Here is a 20034-nt window from a genome sequence, read left to right as displayed (position 1 = left end):
CAGCCCGGACGGCATGAACGTGTCGCGGCTGACGACGAGGTCCTCCGGCCAGAGCGCGCCGCGCTTCTCCAGGATGGTCTCGCACAGCATGTACTCGAAGTACTCGTCCTCGAATACGTGCGCCAACGCGTGGCCCTCCGCGTGTGCGTGGAAGGACGCCCGCAAGCTGGGCACCTTGACCACCTTCCGGCGGAGGGCGACGTACTGAGCGCCCCGTCGCTCCGCCAGCCACTCTAGGAACATCTTGTTGCTGCGCGAGACGGCGAGGCGTAGGGGGCTCGCCGCCAGCTGCGCCACCGTCTCCACCGGCACGCCCGGAGCGCCGTTGATGAGGAAGGACGTCAGGTTGCTGGTGTACATACAGGCCACGATGAAGGCCGTCAGCAGCCAGATGCCGGTCAGTAGGCGGTTCCGCGCGCAGCGCACCACGCGCCCCGAGCTCTGCGCGACGATCACCTTGTACGCATCGAGCAGCGCCAGGTCGAGCCGTCGTCGCCGCTGCAGCGCCGACACAGCGCCCACCAGCAGCACCGACGCCAGCACCAGCGCCCAGAGTCGTGGCGAGAACGGCGCTAGGATCGTCATGTACGGCGGCAGCGGGGGCGGCCGGTGCGTCACGAAGATCGAGTGCACCACCGTGAACTCACGGAGGAAGTCGACGGCGCTGGCGCGCTCGGCGGTGACGGAGATGCCGCCGACGGCAAGGTCAGCGGCGCCGTACACCACACTCGAGAGCAGGCCGCTCCAGGTGCCGTTCGGCGCGCGGCTCGCCCACGAGCGCCGCGGGTGCTCGCGCAGCTCGAAGCGGAAGTTGAGCTTGGCGGCGAGCACGTCGACCAGGTTCGTCTCGGGCCGGTCGTACGGCGCGGTGCAGAGGCCGCCGGCAGCCTTGTGCGGGCAGAAGACGTACGGGTAGTAGTTGAGGAAGCGCACGCGCAGCATCACGCCGCGTAGGTCCTCAGTCTGCGCCAGTCCAGGCGCAGCGACCACAAGGCCGGTCGGCGCCCAGCGCGCCACGCGCCGCACGTCCACGCGCGCGGCGGCGAACGTGACACGCCGCCACACGCGCCAGCCGCCGCCGCCGCGACTGATGCACAGCGGGAACGGCACCTTGTCGAAGAGCTCGGCCGCAAGAACGGTGCGGCAAGACAGCCCGGCCGGCGGCACCACCAACGCCTCGGAGCCGGCCCAATGCGGCGGGTACGCCTCGGTCGGTACCTCCAAACAGGCCGCGTCGCCGGCCCAGAGCAGCACGGCGCCGCCCGGCCGCCGCCACAGCGCTGACGCCAGCTCCGCGTGGCAGGACGCGCACGCCGCCCCCACGGTGCAGCCGCGCGGGCAGGGCAGCGCCGGCAGGAGGAGGTCGGCCGCTTGGCGCGACCCGTTGCCGCAGGGCAGCACGTGCAGCGGCGTGGACGGGAGCTCGCCGGCGGTGGTCAGCGCCCGCACCACGCTCGCCACGGCCGAGACGCGCTCGGCCAGCCGGGCGGCGCCAGCGACCGGCAGCAGGGGCAGCAACGTCAACAGCAGGACGGCGACGCCGCCGCCGGCTGTCGCGACGGAGGCACGAGATCCGGGCGGCGCCCTCCGGAACCTCATGGCGAGGGATGGCGGCGGTGACGGCGTCGCGACGGTGGTCATCCCAGCCAAAGACGACTCCCTCATCGTTATGCGCAGCGCCGGCAGCCGCTGGAAGTGGGGATCTTGAATGTGCAGATGAGGGTGATGTCTGAAAGCGCTGTTGGGCCGCTGGCGGGGTCACGCGCTGCACGTCGATCTCCGGACGGGCGGATCGCTCTTCGCGGTGATGTCGTTGCTGCGTCACCGGCGACGTGAAGTTGCGATCATGGACGTTGCAAATGCCTTAAAGGAGAATGCTCTCGCGCGGCCAACCTCTGCCGCAAAGTAGGAAGGCGCTCCAAGGATGCGCCCAGTCCAATGAGCAGAGTCCAGTGGCACTTATCTACCATTCAGGGCTAGTAAAAACCTTTTGGCTCCACATGGCGTCTCGATTTGCTGCTTGCGCGTTCCGATTAGTTCGAAGTCATGTTGCCTCGGAGTTTGGTGGCTTACTTGATTGATATTTTGTTCATTTGGCTTGCTCCAGTGCAAGGGCGACCCAGCAAGATCCAACACTTAGCAATCCGCTCTGTCCTTCTCAATGCCCTTTGACAACATTCACATGTCCGGTTGGTGGCCCGCTTTTTCCGTTTGATACAGACAATGGTTGCTCGATGGCTACTTGACGGCTACTTGATGGCTACTGAATGGCTATTTGATGGCTTCTTGATGACTACTTGATGGCTACTTAATGTAGAGGTGCCACCTAACCCACCTGATCCACCTCGCTCACTATCTATTCCAGCTGGTCCACCTGCCCAGTCCTCTGCGTCTACCAGCCCACGCTGTCCGCCGGTACTGACAGCCGCCGACTGTCAGGCACCGCCTCGCCGCACCGGCGCATTGGACGTGGCGTCTGCCTTTTGTGGCCGTCAGCTGTTGTGGCGCGAGAACGTGCGCAGATGGCGCCAACGGGCACGCGACAACGACCAAAGAAATAGGTGTGCGGCGGGCTAGTCTTAAAAGGCGCCGGAACTATTACGGCGAATAGGGGAGGTAGTAAGTTGCTGGACGTTCAACAGCTGAGCTGCGATGTGTATCTCAGCATTGCACTGAGCTTTGTGTATCGAGGACTGCTGTCACCCAGACCATGACACACGTTTCTTAGCTGCATGCAACGTAGCGATAGTGGGGCTTTGTAAATCTGTGGAGAGGCCTTGCTCTCCCCCCACACCCCCATTCGTCTCGGCTTTTAGGTATGCAGAGTAGATTATGTGCATTCTACACGTTATTTCATGCCAAATTATGAAGGACATGCACAGTTTGCACAACCCAAAGCACCAATATCTCGCAAAAACAAATACTAAGGTTTAAAAATTGTCCACATTGTGCACACTTCTGCTTTTTGGCCGGTGCATAACGTTAGTAATTTGTACTCAGAAATGAAAGCATGAGAAGTAAATGTCTTCATTGAATCTCAAAACACACAGGCTCAGAATCTTGAAAAAGGCAAGCGAAGTGATGTTTTTAGCATACGGTCATAGGCATACATAAGGTCTCTGCCATGATTGTAGGCCTTGAGCAATAAGAGCAAATGTGATCAACTGCATGCAAATGATAACAAATAAGGCATTGAAGACGAGCCAAAATGAACAGCATGTCTTCAACCTCAAACCATTTAAGGGCGTTTTCACTTGTTTCAACGGTAGTTATTGGCATGCAATTGGTCATCTTGCTTCCTATCACGAAGTAAAGTTTCCGGAAAGAGTATCTGTCCATGGGAAAATAAGATAGTGCGTATTCTCGTGGCGACTGGTGACGCTGCCCCATCGTTCATCTCAGCAACGACAAATGCTTGAACACAAACCTTCCTCGGCACTGTCATCAAAGCCACAACACATTGAGAGCCACGCGACGTGACTAGAGACACTTCATGAGTCCGAGAGGCACTGAGCTGGCAGCAATCGATTTTCAATGCACCAGGATCTTCCGCCAGTTTTGTCACGTGGGGTGCGCATGGCAAACATATACAACCGTGGGCAGCAGGCGCGGCGGGGGCGGAGACAAAGAGACAAAAAAGAGGCAGGGGGCGCGGCGGGGGCGGAGACAAAGAGACAAAAAAGAGGCGGGGGCGTGGCAAGGCAGCCGACAGGCCTAAACAGGAGTATGTTATCATTATTTTTGTGGACATCGGCTGACACAGGATCACAAGGTCCCAGGACTAGCCAAATGTACCGGTAACATGTTCGTGCTCAACTCATTGATGAGCAGGATGAGACGACGAGGCCGCATTATTTATGGTCCGTTTGTCCACAACACGCTAATTGAAAAGACCATAGGCACGGTAAAATGTTTTACGAAGCCTGCAGGACGTGCCATGTTTTGTTGCTGTGTTTGATTGTTGTTGTTTCTTTTCATTTGCGTTTGTGCGTTCGCTGTTGTGTCTAGTTCTTTTCGTTTGTCTTGCTCACTACGGGAACACTCCTCACCGGTGAATATGAACGAGGACGATAGAGGAGCGGTGATGGGGTGTACGGCAGGCTGATGTTTAGCAATGATATTTTTAGCATTCAGCATTTAGAATGATATGTGCTTAGCATTGAATGTCGGTCACGCTTAGACCATTGTAAGTAAACTTCAGAATACTCCGCAGCTAAGAAACAGCCTAGCGGCTCTCCGCCGAGGAGATTTAACTGTTGAACAGGGGCCGGTGTTAGCTGTTAGTGGCGCAGCCAGGAGTTCGGCTAGGAGGGGCCAAATCGGGATATTTAAGACTGCTTCACTTTAGATTCCTTTCTTTATCGCTTGTGGGATCTGTTTCCTTATGTTTTTTATGCGCATATGCTTTTATGCTTCAGAACCCCTACGAGCTTTTCACGCCGCCAAAGACGATCCCAGCGCAAAAGGCTGATCACAAGCATTACAAGCCCAAGCTGATGCTAATGCCACTTTTGGTCAACGTTCGCAAGCACCGGATATACTGTCCTGCGCTTTCCCCTCTGTTTCCCTAACATTGCTTCTGCCGGCCAACAAGACAGCAATAAGCTTCACCGCTGAGGCATCGCTGCGTTCCGATGTTTCAGCTCCCATTCATGCGCACGCCCAGTGAAATGAATTATTTAGTGGACACGCCTTTGTAGAGTGCGCCGTTCACTGGTACGTGGCCTCCTGGTTTATGCAGAAGTTTTCCCGCACTCAACACCCGAGGCTATTGTACGATGGGCCATCTATCATCCTGTCCTAGATGACAAATGCCACGCTTTTGCCACGCCGGCGGCCAGCCAAAAGCGCTGGCGGCGGCGGCGACGGCCAGCCAAAATCTGGCCGGAAATTTGGCCGGAAATTTGGCCGGCGGCGGCCAGCCAAAAGCGTCTGACCGTGTCCGCTCTGATGCACTCTGGCATTCACGATGCACGGTGGGATGTGTGCCGTGGCATTGTAGGAAGTCCTAGTACAGTACCGGAGGACGCTTTTTTGGCGGTTATTTTTCTTCGTGTACAACTTTCCTGGCCATTCGCTGCTCACACGGATGCGGAAAAGCTTGGCCAGAGATTAGGTTTACGGAACTGGAAAGGATAGCACATTTCAGTTTTCAGACCCGGTTATAAGAAGTCCAAAAAATGACGATTGGATGTCGCTGTATGACACAATTGGCGCATAGCGCCGGGCCGTAGTTCAATGAAGCTTCATCCTCCTCACCCTCTGTGTTGAGTCATACCCTTCCCCTCCCCATCCCCTCCGTTGTGGCCAGCTTCGACACAGGCCACATAACAGGTCATCTGTGCGGGCGGAGAAAGTCCAAAAACGGGTCATTATTTCCCCCAAGCTATATAGAGACGTTCTATCTCTCGTTTTGCGCGAAACCGCGCCGTACTGCTATCGTTAGAAAACGGACGCATTATTACGGGGTTTGAAAACAACGAGAATGATATCCTAGAAAAAGCACACCTACGCAGACCCACTGGGAGCTTGTCTAAATCCGAGTAACGTTAAAGAGAGTGTTCCGCATTGACGTGGGGCTCTGAACTGAAACAGCCATCCTGAGGACTTTTTAGTGCTGTTCACAATCCTGCCTGTCTAAGACCTAAGCTCCTCTAGTTTTTTAGCTCTACGCCCGCCAAAATGGGGAACGGCATACTGGGGAGAGTATTTCAAAGTCACCCAGACATTCATGACGTTGTAATAACGTCATTCAGATCCTGCCATTCCATATGCCATGCAGTGTTCACAGTAAAAAAAATTGTCGGGGCGCTCATATCTGGCGTTCATGAGCGCGATTTTCAGATATAACGGCCATCAACTGGCTCTCAATCAATGTTGTGCAAGGTACAATGATGTAATCAAACCGTGACGCATAGAGGAGCATATTTACTGAACAGACAATTCCGGGGTCTAGAGCGGTCTTTTCCGCTTAAAAAGCATGCAAGTACTTATTAGTGAGTTTGTTTCATTATATCTGCACTAGTAGCTATAAAGCATACCAGTAGTTACAAGTGAGCTTGTTTCATCAGATCTGACGCTTGATTCAATGTCTTCAAATGTTAAACATTCCCTTTGACATTCCTGTTGGCGGCTGGCCGTTTTCTTTTGAACTTAAATGGAATTAAAATCCATCGGATCTCAGACAGAATTAAGTTTTGGAAAATGTCATTTGCAACACCAAAACGTCATTTTATCTCGTCTTATCTCTTGCACATCAAGCACCATCGCTTGATTCAGCCCGAGCAGCCCATAAGCAATAAACATTGGTGCGACCTTGAAATCTGACCTTGACCTCTAAAAAAGATATCTGACTCAGTTCCCTCCGACCTCAAGCAAGTGAAATGCAACGCCACGGCGAATGATAACAGCAAAAACATCGTTGAAAATTGCATGCGAATGATGTAAATTTCCCTCGAGTAGCTTTGACACAGGGACATGGCCTTGGTAGCTTACCTTGACCCAGTTTCCTTCCGGCATCTGAAAGGTGACATGTTGGTTTGACATGTCGATGTACTGGTGTATGTGGTCTACCGGTCCCGACACCCCATGGTTCGACTTGTCGAAGAAGAGTCCCTGTTGAACAAAAGAGAGAGGGTACAGTTAATGCTTATGGACGCCATGGCTGACGACATCTGTCCCGTGTCGCGCCCTTATGGCCGCCAGGGCTGACAATATCTGTCCCGTGTCGCGCCCTTATGGCCGCCAGGGCTGACAATATCTGTCCCGTGTCGCGCTCTTATGGACGCCATGGCTGACGACATCTGTCCCGTGTCGCGCTCTTATGGACGCCATGGCTGACGACATCTGTCCCGTGTCGCGCCCTTATGGCCGCCAGGGCTGACAATATCTGTCCCGTGTCGCGCCCTTATGGCCGCCAGGGCTGACAATATCTGTCCCGTGTCGCGCCCTTATGGCCGCCAGGGCTGACAATATCTGTCCCGTGTCGCGCCCTTATGGCCGCCAGGGCTGACAATATCTGTCCCGTGTCGCGCTCTTATGGCCGCCAGGGCTGACAATATCTGTCCCGTGTCGCGCTCTTATGGACGCCATGGCTGACAATATCTGTCCCGTGTCGCGCTCTTATGGCCGCCAGGGCTGACAATATCTGTCCCGTGTCGCGCCCTTATGGCCGCCAGGGCTGACAATATCTGTCCCGTGTCGCGCTCTTATGGCCGCCAGGGCTGACAATATCTGTCCCGTGTCGCGCTCTTATGGCCGCCAGGGCTGACAATATCTGTCCCGTGTCGCGCTCTTATGGCCGCCAGGGCTGACAATATCTGTCCCGTGTCGCGCCCTTATGGCCGCCAGGGCTGACAATATCTGTCCCGTGTCGCGCCCTTATGGCCGCCAGGGCTGACAATATCTGTCCCGTGTCGCGCTCTTATGGCCGCCAGGGCTGACAATATCTGTCCCGTGTCGCGCTCTTATGGACGCCATGGCTGACGATACCTGTCCCTTGTCACCCCCTAGGCTAGCAGGTGCTGAGCGCACCTGATACGAATGAATGAAGAAGGGGAAGTCCGTAATACCAATGAAGTAATGCGTAGAATGAGTGAACGCAGCCGAACGAGCAGTTACTATCCTAATTAATGCATGCATCACCTTACTTACCTATCTTTTGCGTTTTTTCAAGCGATACATTGAAACACCAGTCACCGATTGTGTTCTTTAGACGCTGACTTGCTGTAAAGAAACCCCGATTTTCGAGTGCGCCTTTTGCACAGAGCAAAAACTTGGCACGAGTTTGCGACAACACGGTATGTCACCGTGTTTAGTGATCGCCACTTTATACATTTTTGTCTCGTGAAGAGGAGCCAGAGAGATGTTTTCCAGTTGGTAGCACAGGCCGAAGCGCAGCAGGTGACTGTGACACGTTCGTCACGGGTCTCAGGCTCTGGGTGCGGGACTGGCAGTGCAGAGCAGCGCAGAAGGCGACTACAATGGTGTCGGCACGCCTCGTTCGACCCAGGGCTGTATGACCATTGTTCAGCCGCGACTCGCTTGTCAGGTCCTATGGAGCCTTAGCAACTGAGGCCAGACATTTTTCAGCACAAGACGCTCTTTGCACATGCTAAATGAACCGAGCACTGCCTCCTTGGGTTACAACATGGACACTATGGTAAATGTTCGGCGCGCTATGAACGCTCTCGCAATACTTCAAATGACATGGGCATCGAGCGCAGTGTAAAAGACATGGACCACATCAGACTTCATTTGGCCGGCTACTGCGTGCTCTCCACCATGTCACAGTACTCACATGGGCCATGTCGTACTGCTTGTGACCGATGATCTGCGTGCTTTCCACCATGTTGTTTCCTGGCCCGGAAGCGATGCACGTCTCCACGCGGCCCCCGCACGTGCTCGTGTCCGCGTCGCAAGGCAGACCTGCGACACGTGGCCGCGGACTCGGATCAGTCACGTGCGCAGCTGGTCATCTTGGAGAATGCAAGCAATGATGTTTGGGCTATCGGACGACGTAACAGTATCGCACCTAGTCAGATTTGAACCCGCCAGTCGCCGCCCGATGGAGGGCGATCGCTCAACTGACTCGGCCAGCCTCCGCACAGTTAAGGTGAGGAACTGCTTTCGGAGTGGTGCGTTAATCTGGCAAGAGAATGTGGTGGCAGGACTGGATGCATTGACGCGTGTAGGAAAATGCATTTGGGCCTGGCGTTGTATCTTTGATGTGATGGGTGCGCTTGTCGTGGACTTTGTGATCGGCGCGCTTGCACCATTCCCATTGTAATTGAGGCTTGGGCTACAAAGAAGGTATGCTGTTTTGCGTGATCCCGACCACGGTAGCGCAAAGGGAAAAGACACTCGCACTATCCACAAATGTCAGATATCCATCGATCCAAGCAAGCTGCAAAAAGTCACGCACGAATTCCAAGACCACACGTAGCTTCCAGAATATTCAAGAATATTCTAGCTCCTCTCTCGCTGGTGCCTGCAAAAAAGCTCGTTAGCCATGGCACATGTGCAGACCTGTGTCGATGCACTTGGCTCCCCGCGTGTTCGGCGAAACGTCTCCCAGATTGGAGGAGCCGAACGCAGCCACAAACGGTCCCGTGCCAGGCAGCGCCCCGCCATTCATCATTGACTCGAACATCTGTCAGAGAGTGTACGGCGGCGCGTCAGTGCGCAGAAGCTCTCAGATACAGCGCCCGCCACCTAGCGGCGACCTCACACATTGTCTGCAGGAGCACTGGCATAAGGCGCACGGCGGCGCAAACGTAAACGGGTCAGAGCGCTGAGTATTTGAAAGCCCAGCGGCATCGACGCGTTTTTTAAACGTAAGGGAATGCGACGCACCCCGCTGTCTCAGTGAAGTGACTGCAGAGGTCATTGAAACGTTCGGAGGTATGCCACCACCAGGATTCGAAGCCAGATCTCCCACGTATGAGCGGAAGGTGCTGACAACTCGGCTACCACGCCCCAAAACGACGCTCGTCAGCTGCAGTGATGCTAAAACAATGCACCGTGTCATAACACATCATTATTATTGGTTGAGTAGTCTGCAAACTGGGTGAATAACCCCAATAGCACCATCAAATTCACGAACAGCCTGCAAGGGTGTGTTTTACTGCGGCATAAAACCACGCGCCAAAAACACGTCGGTGTACAAAAGCGCACGGAGACACCCGGATGCCATTCCTTAATCAGCGAACGCGGGCGAATTTCATGGTTCCTACCGGGCAGCAAAAGCGTGTGTTTGCCATAAAACCGATGCAGACTCTACGTACATAGTGGCATCATCACAGGGCGACTTATTCGTAGATTCACTCTCCAGTGGTTAGAAGGATAATTTGTCTGCGCTGCGTTCGGTTTCACATATATTACTCTACCTGAACGTCAGACTGGCACTTTGAAGCGCTGGCGTTCAACAAATGCCCACTGGACACGATGGAGAATGACCAACTGATCACTATGAACATTCCGAACACTTCGGACTGCACCTGCTCCGCGTAGCCCTTGTTGTCTCCCGAGATGTACTGGTTTGTGTTGTTCATGCTGGTGCCATGAACAGCGAACCAGTTAATCAGACCTGTGAACCGATCACTGAGTATCACTGATCACCACTTTATTCTCTGATCCTCGTCCAAAAGCCGGCACAGCCAATGCAGCGCGAAAGAACGTGATCTCTAGGGCATTTGTCCTCCACACATATGGGGGTTTTGGTACCAAGCATTCTCAGGTAGTCACGGTCACTGTAATGGCCAGATCCAAAGACAGTGCAAGCAATAAATAAGCACAGAAATGCACGAGCAATGTAAATAAATGCCGCCATTGTGGCAGTATTTTCAACACCAGCTAAAAACATGTTCGAACAGTATCATGATTTAAATATAAATATCATGGCAATCATCGAAATAATGTATGGTGGTGCATTTCTCAACTGGGGCTGAAGCAGAAAATGGGCAACATATTTTCAGTTTTGTTTCTTACATGTCAACCTCATGATCATCGATGACGTAACAGAACATTGCATGACAACATTTGATGATGAGAGGTGAGAAGTGATATCTTTAGATAAAACTGTCGATTTCAAAGACTAGTTTTGGTCCACTTGTGACGTTTCACCATGAGTCTAGCGGTGCTCTGGCAAAGCAAGAGAAATGCAAGCCCTTTCCCCTCCATTTCGATGAATCTGCGTTCGTGTGGCAGTGTAATTATTTGACTCATACATTTGACTCTATACATTTGACTCTATACATCTGACTCTATACATTTGACTCTATACATTTGACTCTATACATTTGTAACCACGACAAACCGAGCTGTGGTCAAGTTACAGCCCATGGAATGTTGTGATGACTCTTGCTAAATTATGTTGGCCTGGAAGTTGTATAAGAGACGTCACATAAATAGAAACAAAATCGTCTCTCGGTTAATGCATGTTTTAAGTACGTTACATGTTATTGTTCATGCCAGAGCGATTGCGCAAGTTCCAGATAGTTCTTCTCAAAAACTGCGTTTATTCTGATACGATGTTAGCGTACATGTCACAACCTGCAGTGGGACATGACAGGCGGTAGCCGATGAGGCGGTGGCGAATCCACGAGGCGGTGACGAATCTGGCAGCCTCCAAGTCTTAAGCAACACTGGTCAGTTCCGGCCTTAAGGCCATCTATTTAATTTTATGACGATGACCAATAATTTCCCGTCAATGATTGCTCGTTCACATGATCACAAGCCAAGCCACTGCCTACCTTTCGGTGAGTCGTCGGCATTAAAGATCTTCAGCAGGAACATTTCTTTGTCGGTATCATACTCATACCTGAAAACAAAGGCATCAATGGCAACCGGACGGAGAATCCTGTGCACTCCTCCTCTTGCAACGGTGTCACTCAAATAAACTATGGTCACTCACCAGTTCACAAGCAACACCAAACCATGGTCGGTGGTCCACTCGCAGCCAGGTGCAGTGCTACGGAACAAGGGATGCGATGGTCTTCAATATCAATCAGATGACGTAGTTTTAAAGACAGAACATGCCGCAATGCTTTATTTTAAGCACTTGCATTCCGAATCAAACTGAAGGTTTGGGTTTGCTATATTCGAATATATCTAAATCTTTCCAATTCTCGAACCCGAAAACGACGACTCGAACCTTGAAAACAAGGATTGGAATAATAAAAATCACAATAAATCCTCAGCATGATGAATACTGACGGAAAAATTGGAATTCATTTCAATACATTTGAGCGTGTTCGATGTCGAATCCAAATCGGAATCCGAATCTAAACCCACCTCCCACAAGATTCTGAGCCCAAAATGGTGTGAATCCTCAGTTCTAGTTGTGAAACTTGGCGGGGGTTTGGATGGAAAGAACTGGATTTTATCTACTTTATCTAGATTCTGCAACTGAATTGCAGAATCTAGATAGCGCAGATAAAGTAGACAAACCTAGGATTGCGCTTAAAATACACTTTATCCAAAAGACGTTCAAAACGGAGGACCCGTACACTACGTCTGGCGTGGGGATGCGCGAGCGCCCACAGTGATATTTAAAAATTAAATCTCGTAATGAATGGCGTGCTTTCTCATTGATTCCATATGTTCAAAACGTGATAGACGTTGGTGCTTTACCATAGATAATTCTGAAGATAGTGATGGGTATTTTGGCAGACTTAGAACCGCCTGAGCCCTTACGGCAATCATTGGTGTGGGGCGCGCCCGATCACGGGCATTCCGGATCTCCAGGGATACGTTGATTTTGTTGAATCAAAACTTTTTTCCTTTATTAAGAAGTTGATACCATCGGCTCACATTGAACCAGCGCGGGGTTCGGCGCAGCAGAACCGTAGTTATTGTAGTAAGGAAGGAAGGTTCTTCTGTTTCGGTGACTTTGATGTCCCAGCGCAAAGTCGAAAGACACCTGGGGCCTCCGCAGATCCTAAGACGACAGGTATGCTAGGTATTGTTCTTTCAGCATTACACATCTTTCCACATTACGTCGCTAATAGATTTTCATTTCGTTAAGGTGGTTTTTGGATCTCGGGTTGAATTGCAAATAACTACATGTTTCGAAATGCTTCCCCGCTTGTGGCTCTTTGCCAGCTTCCTTCGCGTTCTTAATAATGCTTTCATCCGAACGGAGTGGCTACGTGCGTAATCACTGTGGCACAATCATTAGCCCACATCTTCAAATCAATAACTTATGGAAACAGCTAAGCCCGATGGCCTAACAAGCTAAAAGCGCTTCCTTTACGTTACCAACTTGTCCAATTGCGGGCGTGACTCATGGGGACTCGACAACTCATCCTAGCCTTGCGCTCAATATCCAGGGAGAAGCGACCGACGGTAATTCAAGCTTCGCTGGGGGCTTTGAACTGACTTAAATGCACTATGTGGACTTTTCAGGAGTTGTAGATCCAGCATACCAAGATGTGAGATGGAGTAATCCAGGCATCTGAGAGGCTACCCTGATGACAGAGCCTGTTCAGACGTCACATCCTAGTAAAGGATATATGAACATCAGTTATTGATTCGTTGGATGGAATATGCATGCAGGCATCATAAATATCATGCAGACATCATAAATTACAAATGTTCTACAGTTGTACCAAGCTTTGCATTTGGCCACGCTGACTGAAAAAGAGAAAAGGACCCTTAAGCCTGCAAAATTTGCCAATAGTTGTGCAGGAGCTGAAGAACCAACCACGTCGATGACTTAAATCCATGTGCCGCAGATGACTTGTGGACTAGATGACAATCCCGTGTACAAGAAAACGTTGAAAACTGTCTTTGAACCTCTTTGAAAATGTCATTCTATGCTACCAAAATATACTACTCCACGTTAAAGTACAACGCGGAAGGCGTAGTGCGCAGCATGCCAAAAGTTAACGAGTTGGGTGACAAAAGTCGATCCCTCCGCGACTCACAGGCAGGCGCGCAGCCAGAACCGTGTCAAGGGGGGCACGGGGCTAACAAAGGGCCCCCTGTTAGCAAAAGATCCCCGCAAAAACTCGCCGGATAGGTCCATTGGTTGACGATGACATGATACACACACATAAACATACATACATACATATATATATATATATATATATATATATATATATATATATATATATATATATATATGTGTGTGTGTGTGTGTGTGTGTGTGTGTGTGTGTGTGTGTGTGTGTGTGTGTGTGTGTGTGTGTGTGTGTGTGTGTGTGTGTGTGTGTGTGTGTGTGTGTGTGTGTGTGTGTGTGTGTGTGTGGTGTGTGTGTGTGTGTGTGTGTGTGTGTGTGTGTGTGTGTGTGTGTGTGTGTGTGTGTGTGTGTGTGTGTGTGTGTGTGTGTGTGTGTGTGTGTGTGTGTGTGTGTGTGTGTGTGTGTGTGTGTGTGTGTGTGTGTGTGTGTGTGTGTATGTGTGTGTGTGTGTGTGTGTGTTATAGGTTTTTGCCCTCCATAACTGGAATAGAAGCCAGACGATACAGCGGGATTAATTTTGCCCGCAGCCAATAAGCTAAAAGATCATATGTTAAGCGACTGCATGGAATAAATCGCTATCGCTCTTCATTTTAAGATGGTCCAGTGGACTCGTCTTAAACCCATAGAACTCAGAAACTTTGTTAGAATTTTTTCCTGTGTTGAACAGAGATATCAGGAACCCCACGATTTTAGACTGAAGATAAAAATGGCTGAACAATTTGCATTAACACAGTAGTAGTCAGCGGGCAAATGTACGAAGCTCTGCAGGACATTCTGCGTGATCAAAATTGACATTGCCTTCGAGGCCAACAGAAAAAGAGAGCGTTTGGAACGTTTCAAATAGACGAGTTTTAAATAGTAAAAAGCTAGTTCTACCCAATTGTAGGTATTCATGGAGCGTTGACTGGTCTCGCTAGTCGCGTTCTGTATGTCGGATATATATATATATAATAACCAGCAATCTCGGGTGACTAGGACAGCGATAACCCGGGTTGCGCTTTCCTTAAAACCGAGCGGCGTCGGCCATTGCAAGTTACGCCAAGCGGCGGGCAACGTGCGTGCAACGACGACCATCGTAAAACAATGTTTCCGAATGTATTTCAAAACGGATTCCTGCAGTTCAAAGAGCAGAAGGGGCAGATTGCTTTTACAACGTTGAGGCTGTCCTCTGGCCAGATAAACAGAGCAACACGAAAAATAGAGATTCTACCTTTATTGTTCCAGCTGCACCACCAGATTCCAGCACTACTACGAGGTCTTGTAAAGGCCATCCGTGATTACCATCATGCCATGATGTTATTACCATTATCATGCCACGATGGGCCTCGCGGCAGGTAGCTTCTTTTTACTGCGGACAAATTCCGGGATTTGCGTAGTGAATGGCTGTGCTGTTCTGTTCATGGTTGAGGAATATGCTCTGATCGCCGCAAGTAACCTGCAAGCAGTGTGACGCTGTCACGGCTTGTTTACTTAGTAGTTATTCATTTGTACTTCACGATGGTAGCACGATTTGTCTGTTTGACGGTGTTCGCTAACCTGTTTCACGATTTATACCTTGTTAGTCTCTTCGGAATTGGTCATAACCATTCACTTTATCAGATAACCACTCCGCTGCGCCTCATAAGGCGTTTCTACCGTCTCGTTCCGCGTGCACTACATCTGCGCGCAGTGGAACGCTCTGCAGTGCGCCCTCGCGAGATCGGGTGTCGCCCGCCTGCGCCCCGTGATTTAAATAGACTGACGCATACTGCGTAGCGTCAGACGAGGTCCGGCCACGACCAGGGTTGCGACCCTGCACTGTTTACTCAGTGCTAGCGAGTCCGACTATCGTGTGGCCAAATATAGATGACCTTCTATTTTCAATGGACAACGAGAAGAAGAACGAAGATCTACTAAGTGATGCGTTACAGCGATGTGTAACGATCACGCTACAGTTTTTACCTTAAAGAACAACGAGGGGAAGAACGCGGATCTACCAAGTGAAGCGTTACAGCAGTGTGTAACGATCACACCACAGTCCTTACTTAAATGGACAACGAGAAGAAGAACGCGGATCTACCAAGTGAAGCGTTACAGCAGTGTGTAACCATCACACTACAGTCTTCACTTTAATGGACAACGAGAAGAAGAACGCGGGTCTACCGGGTGAAGCGCTACAGCAGTGAAAAGCGATCACACTACAGTCCTTCCTTTAATATTAACGAAAAACAAGCATCAATGAGCCCGCATGAATGTGGGAACGCTAGTTGTGGAATCCCAGTAAAGTAACGTGTGCGACTCGGGATATTAGGACGAAAGCATCTTTTTCGAGAATACCTGTATATTCTCGGTGAGCCTATGCCTTCGTCGCCATTTGCAATGGCTGCCACCTTACCAGTTAATGACAGAGATTTACCTCCATCAGCAAGAATTACCGCGAACCAAAACTGGGGACAAGCGAATCAACAGTCCCCAGTACATGCAACGTATATGATTAATGTAAACAAGTATTCATCGGAGAGAGACGCACTTATCCCGAGGAGAGTTTCTGTTATACATCGATTATTGCTGCGCACAATAACTGTCTGCAAACAGAAGAGAAGGTAAAGAGGCCAAACAACCATGACAACGTTGTAGGCGAGTACGTAACTTTAAAAAAATGCAGGAATTTCACCTTGAGTTATCAAGCCATTCACGGCGCTTGCTCTCTTCATGGTAGTTTGGTTTGGGATTATCGTGATGGTCGCAGCCTTATCATGCAGGTGAAGAAATAGTTGTGCGTGGCTAAATTGCAGAGAATGAGGAGCATTTACTGCTCATTACGTAGACGGCATAATCAACTAGAATAGAACGAAACAAATGCGGAAATAATCCGCGAAACTCATAGCGGTAGTTTTACCTGTAGGGTATACTACACTTGGCCTACCCTTTCTATTGTCTGCATTGTCGTCGGATCACTTGCCCGTCCAACTCCACCCTCGATCAGAGTACGGGCGGAGGGCGACAACGCGGGAATGTGGAGGTGGACAGATATCACAGTGGAGCTAGACTATACCTTGCGATACGCCAGTGCTGGGGCCACTCACTTGTCCCGCTCCTCCTGCGGGTTGTAGAGGTAGGCAGTCGGCGAGCGGTTAATATTGGCGTCAAGCAGGTCGCCGCGGGTCCAGGTCATGTAGCCCGGCGACAGGTTGTTGTGCGCTCGTCGAATGCTCTGCAGGAGTCGGCAATGGTTACGGCACGTGGGTTAGGTGCCATGGTGTGAGGCTGCACATGACGTGATTGGGGTTAATAGGTGGTAACAGCCAGCGCCAGACGAAGTTAGCGGCTTTGTTACCTCATAGAAAATAACCCGTATTTAATGCTCTACTTACCCTCCCACAACTGAATTCAATGCTCTTGCCTGACCCGCAAGGAAACGGCTGACTTTTGTGCACATATGTCTATGGGTATTCTCGTGGTGACATCCCCACCAGCGGATATAACGGCTCTTTTCTGGAGATGCTTGTTTTTGTGCATCACCACACGGAACATGTGCAGATGTTTACGTACATTGGAATGTTCACGACACAACCAACCCCGTGCGTGCACACCCATGACTCTTAGTAGGCATTTGCACTGGTTAGGCTAATCCTTCCATCACAGCCGCAATTTCGTAAACTGGGTTTGGGTTGAGCAGTGAAAAATGACACAAGCTACCTCCAAAATACGCCAACAAACGTGTTTTCCCACGGATTTGGCCCACCTTCCTCTCAAAGTTGGGGGATGTACAGCCTAGATGGAAGGATGCAGTCCCCCCAACTGAATATAAAATTACACCCGTGCTCTCCATGAGCATTCTGCACACGCCCTGCCTCACCTCCACTATACCGGCCACCTGAGCGTCGAACGTCTCCTGAATCCAGCCCAGATTGGTGATCTGGAAGAGCACGTACTCCAGGAAGCCTGCCGGACCACTGTGGGTGTGCGTCGCAGACAGCAGTATGTTTTCTGCCCCATAGATGTCGCCAAACTCAGCCTTCAGCCGCTTTGCCACCTGGAGGACAGCCGGGCGATGCTCAGCAACGGAGAAGGAACAATCTCAACGACGAAAGTTGTCATCATATGACAGGGCCTCAATGCATTTAAAATGCAGCGTTCGAGCTTAAATGTTGATATTGACTGATGTTTCTCGTACCCAGCTAACCAACGTCTCTGTCCGGAAAAGTGATACTTCGTGATCGTGAAACACAGCAAAACTCCATCGTCATCGGTCTTGCAGAGCAAAGGCGCAAATAAGAGGATGGAAAAAGGGCTTGGGCCTCTCGGTAAGCAAACGCATGACACCAGGAGGCGATGAAAAACGAGAAACGAGATCGCCATCGAGGCGCTTAATCCACGCTGATTTTCGGAGCACACAACGCCGAACACCGGATGCCCGGGCAACAACAAGGCGACGTTTTGAGGGTGCGCGGCAGGTGCTCCCTATCGAGGCACAAGTGGCAGCTCCTATCGGAGCATCGTCAAGATGGGGCCATCTGTTCACGAGACTTCTTCGTCCGCTGGGCACAGCTCGACAAAAGTTAACCACCTCCTCACCTAACGCGACACGCGAGTCCTCACGCGGGGAAGTAATACACTACAAGTTCGAGTCATGCCGCTACGTGACGCTGCGACCGCGCCACGCAGCTATAATGGGATTTGGAACAAGCCGACTCCGCGGGCTCCAGCTCAGAGAAACTGAACACCACAAGCGACGGCGGCGCGCAGCGGGCGGAGGCGCAGTGACTGTGGTGGTGACGTCGGAGGAGGAGGTGCACTCGTGACGTCGTGCCAGGCAGGAGCCCGAGAACCGGCGAGCTGAGAACTTCTCGGCCATCAGGTACGTTGGGGGAGCATGGCGGACGTCGCCGAGGGCACCCGGGCCCTCGGGGTTCGACCTTGTGTCATGTTGTGATGGTCGGGTGACTCATAAGGCGGTGACGTCCGCCACTCGTTCGGTAGCTGCAGAGCGCCGGGGTGAGACTGTGTCGTCAGGAGGCAACACACCCAGTCATCACAGCCAGGAGGTGTTTGTCTTGGCGCCATCTGGGATAAGGGCGCAGGCCTGGGCTGTGCAAGGTTATTTTGTGAGCTTGTCGCGACGCTGACAAAAATAATTTGAGTCAACACGTCATAACACGACGCCGTTTTTGGATGAGGTGCGGGCTTGTGGCATGTCGGGCCGTGCGTGCAACAAATTACCATTCCACCTACCGAGTGCTCTCTGCTGCATCTCCATTCCCAATATGCACTTTTAATCCAAACACAGTGTTCGGGAAGATTATTTGAAGTACGCCAGGTTGGACTGTGATTGACCAGCACGTTGGATCTTCTGCGTAGCCAAGGAGCGGGCGAAGGTCCGGTCTACCCCGTGGACCCGAATGTTTTTATTCATCACTGTAGGTGACTGCGAAGCGTGGTGAATTCTCCCTGAGCTCCTCTCTCCTCAAGACATCGTAGTTGCGATCCTACATTCGAGCCAGACAGCAAAGTGGCGCGTGGCGCTGATCCCCCTGCCTCGAGGAGCCGAGGCCGGCCTGTTCCCGGGTGATGCCACCGCCGGCTGCCCCGTCGCGCGCGCGCCGGCGGACCGTCCCGTGGGACCCGTCTTCGACGCTGAATCTAGGTTAGTGCCGCGCTGGACGGGCGGAGTCGCGCCTCCGGGGACTGGCTCGGAGTGCTCCGCCCGGCGTCCGGTGCACGTCCGTCATCTGGCTGACGACATCGCTCTCAGACAGGCGGCTCCTTGACCGAGCTATGCGCGACTGTCGAGTCGGCATCACGGGCCCCTCGCCACTGTGGGCGAGGTCTTTCCTTGGTTACGTCGGGGCTTTCCGTAGACTTCGCAGGCAGCAAACACTTGCCGCGCCGCGGAAAGGCTGGTGCTGGTGCTGGTGCTGCGCCGATCGAAGCCGGTGACGCGCTGGGCGTGCGACGCTGGTGTTGCACTGAGGTCCTCGGTAAATATTTGCACTGCCGGACGCAGATCGCGGAGACGGACCTTTGCACGGCTGAAAACTTGGCGCCCGAGTTCAAGCGGACCGTTCCGCGGGGTTGTTGCTTGAGCCGCGCCGACACACGGAAGTCACGGATTAAGCAGCGAGCGACCACACCGGCGAGCGACGGCGACCGCAAACCGAGCTAGTCCGCCTTCGCGGCCCGGTGGCCGCGGGGCCCGTGCTGATCGCGCACGACCAAGGTCATGTCGCTGGGAGGGCCGTACTATTACTGGCATCTACCCGTGGCTCATTGATCGCGGGATCCCATGGCGCCGCAGCCGAGTCATCCGCGTGGTAACCCACTTCCCGGCCCAGCGACTGCAAACGGCAAATATCGGCGCACGAGGGCGCGGCGCTGCGATAGCTTAGCAACGCCGGGTGGCGAGCGTCACTCGCCTGATAACGAACGTCCGTGATGGTAACCAGGCCCACGGTATGGTTGACTGCTTTGGAAAGTCCTCACCGGCATTTTTGACTCATTCGTCCGCGCTAAAACCTCAGAGTGTCAGCACGTCATCAGCCTAAAGTCGAAGACTGGTTCGTCATTGTCAACTCCGGTGACATCTCTCC

At 52.0% G+C, this 20034-nt stretch overlaps 1 protein-coding gene across 3 annotated transcripts in view; it reads right to left on the bottom strand.

Annotated features, from left to right (window-relative positions):
• Window positions 1–20034, bottom strand: part of LOC119104909 (neutral ceramidase) — a 54478-nt gene that overhangs the window by 14007 nt on the left and 20437 nt on the right. For all 3 annotated transcript variants that reach the window (XM_037228645.1, XM_037228646.1, XM_037228643.1), the window contains 7 exons: window positions 17304–17480; window positions 16531–16658; window positions 11253–11320; window positions 9999–10087; window positions 9028–9151; window positions 8300–8427; window positions 6496–6615 (listed from right to left, as the gene is read on the bottom strand). In XM_037228645.1, coding sequence (XP_037084540.1) covers window positions 6496–6615; window positions 8300–8427; window positions 9028–9151; window positions 9999–10087; window positions 11253–11320; window positions 16531–16658; window positions 17304–17480 — 834 coding nt within the window. The remainder of the gene's footprint in view (window positions 1–6495; window positions 6616–8299; window positions 8428–9027; window positions 9152–9998; window positions 10088–11252; window positions 11321–16530; window positions 16659–17303; window positions 17481–20034) is intronic.

This window comes from Pollicipes pollicipes, unplaced genomic scaffold (assembly GCF_011947565.3).
Source record: "Pollicipes pollicipes isolate AB1234 unplaced genomic scaffold, Ppol_2.1 Scaffold_6052;HRSCAF=7182_pilon_pilon_pilon, whole genome shotgun sequence".
Classification (NCBI taxonomy): Eukaryota; Metazoa; Arthropoda; class Thecostraca; order Pollicipedomorpha; family Pollicipedidae; genus Pollicipes; species Pollicipes pollicipes.
This window is presented reverse-complemented; position numbering and strand designations above follow the sequence as displayed.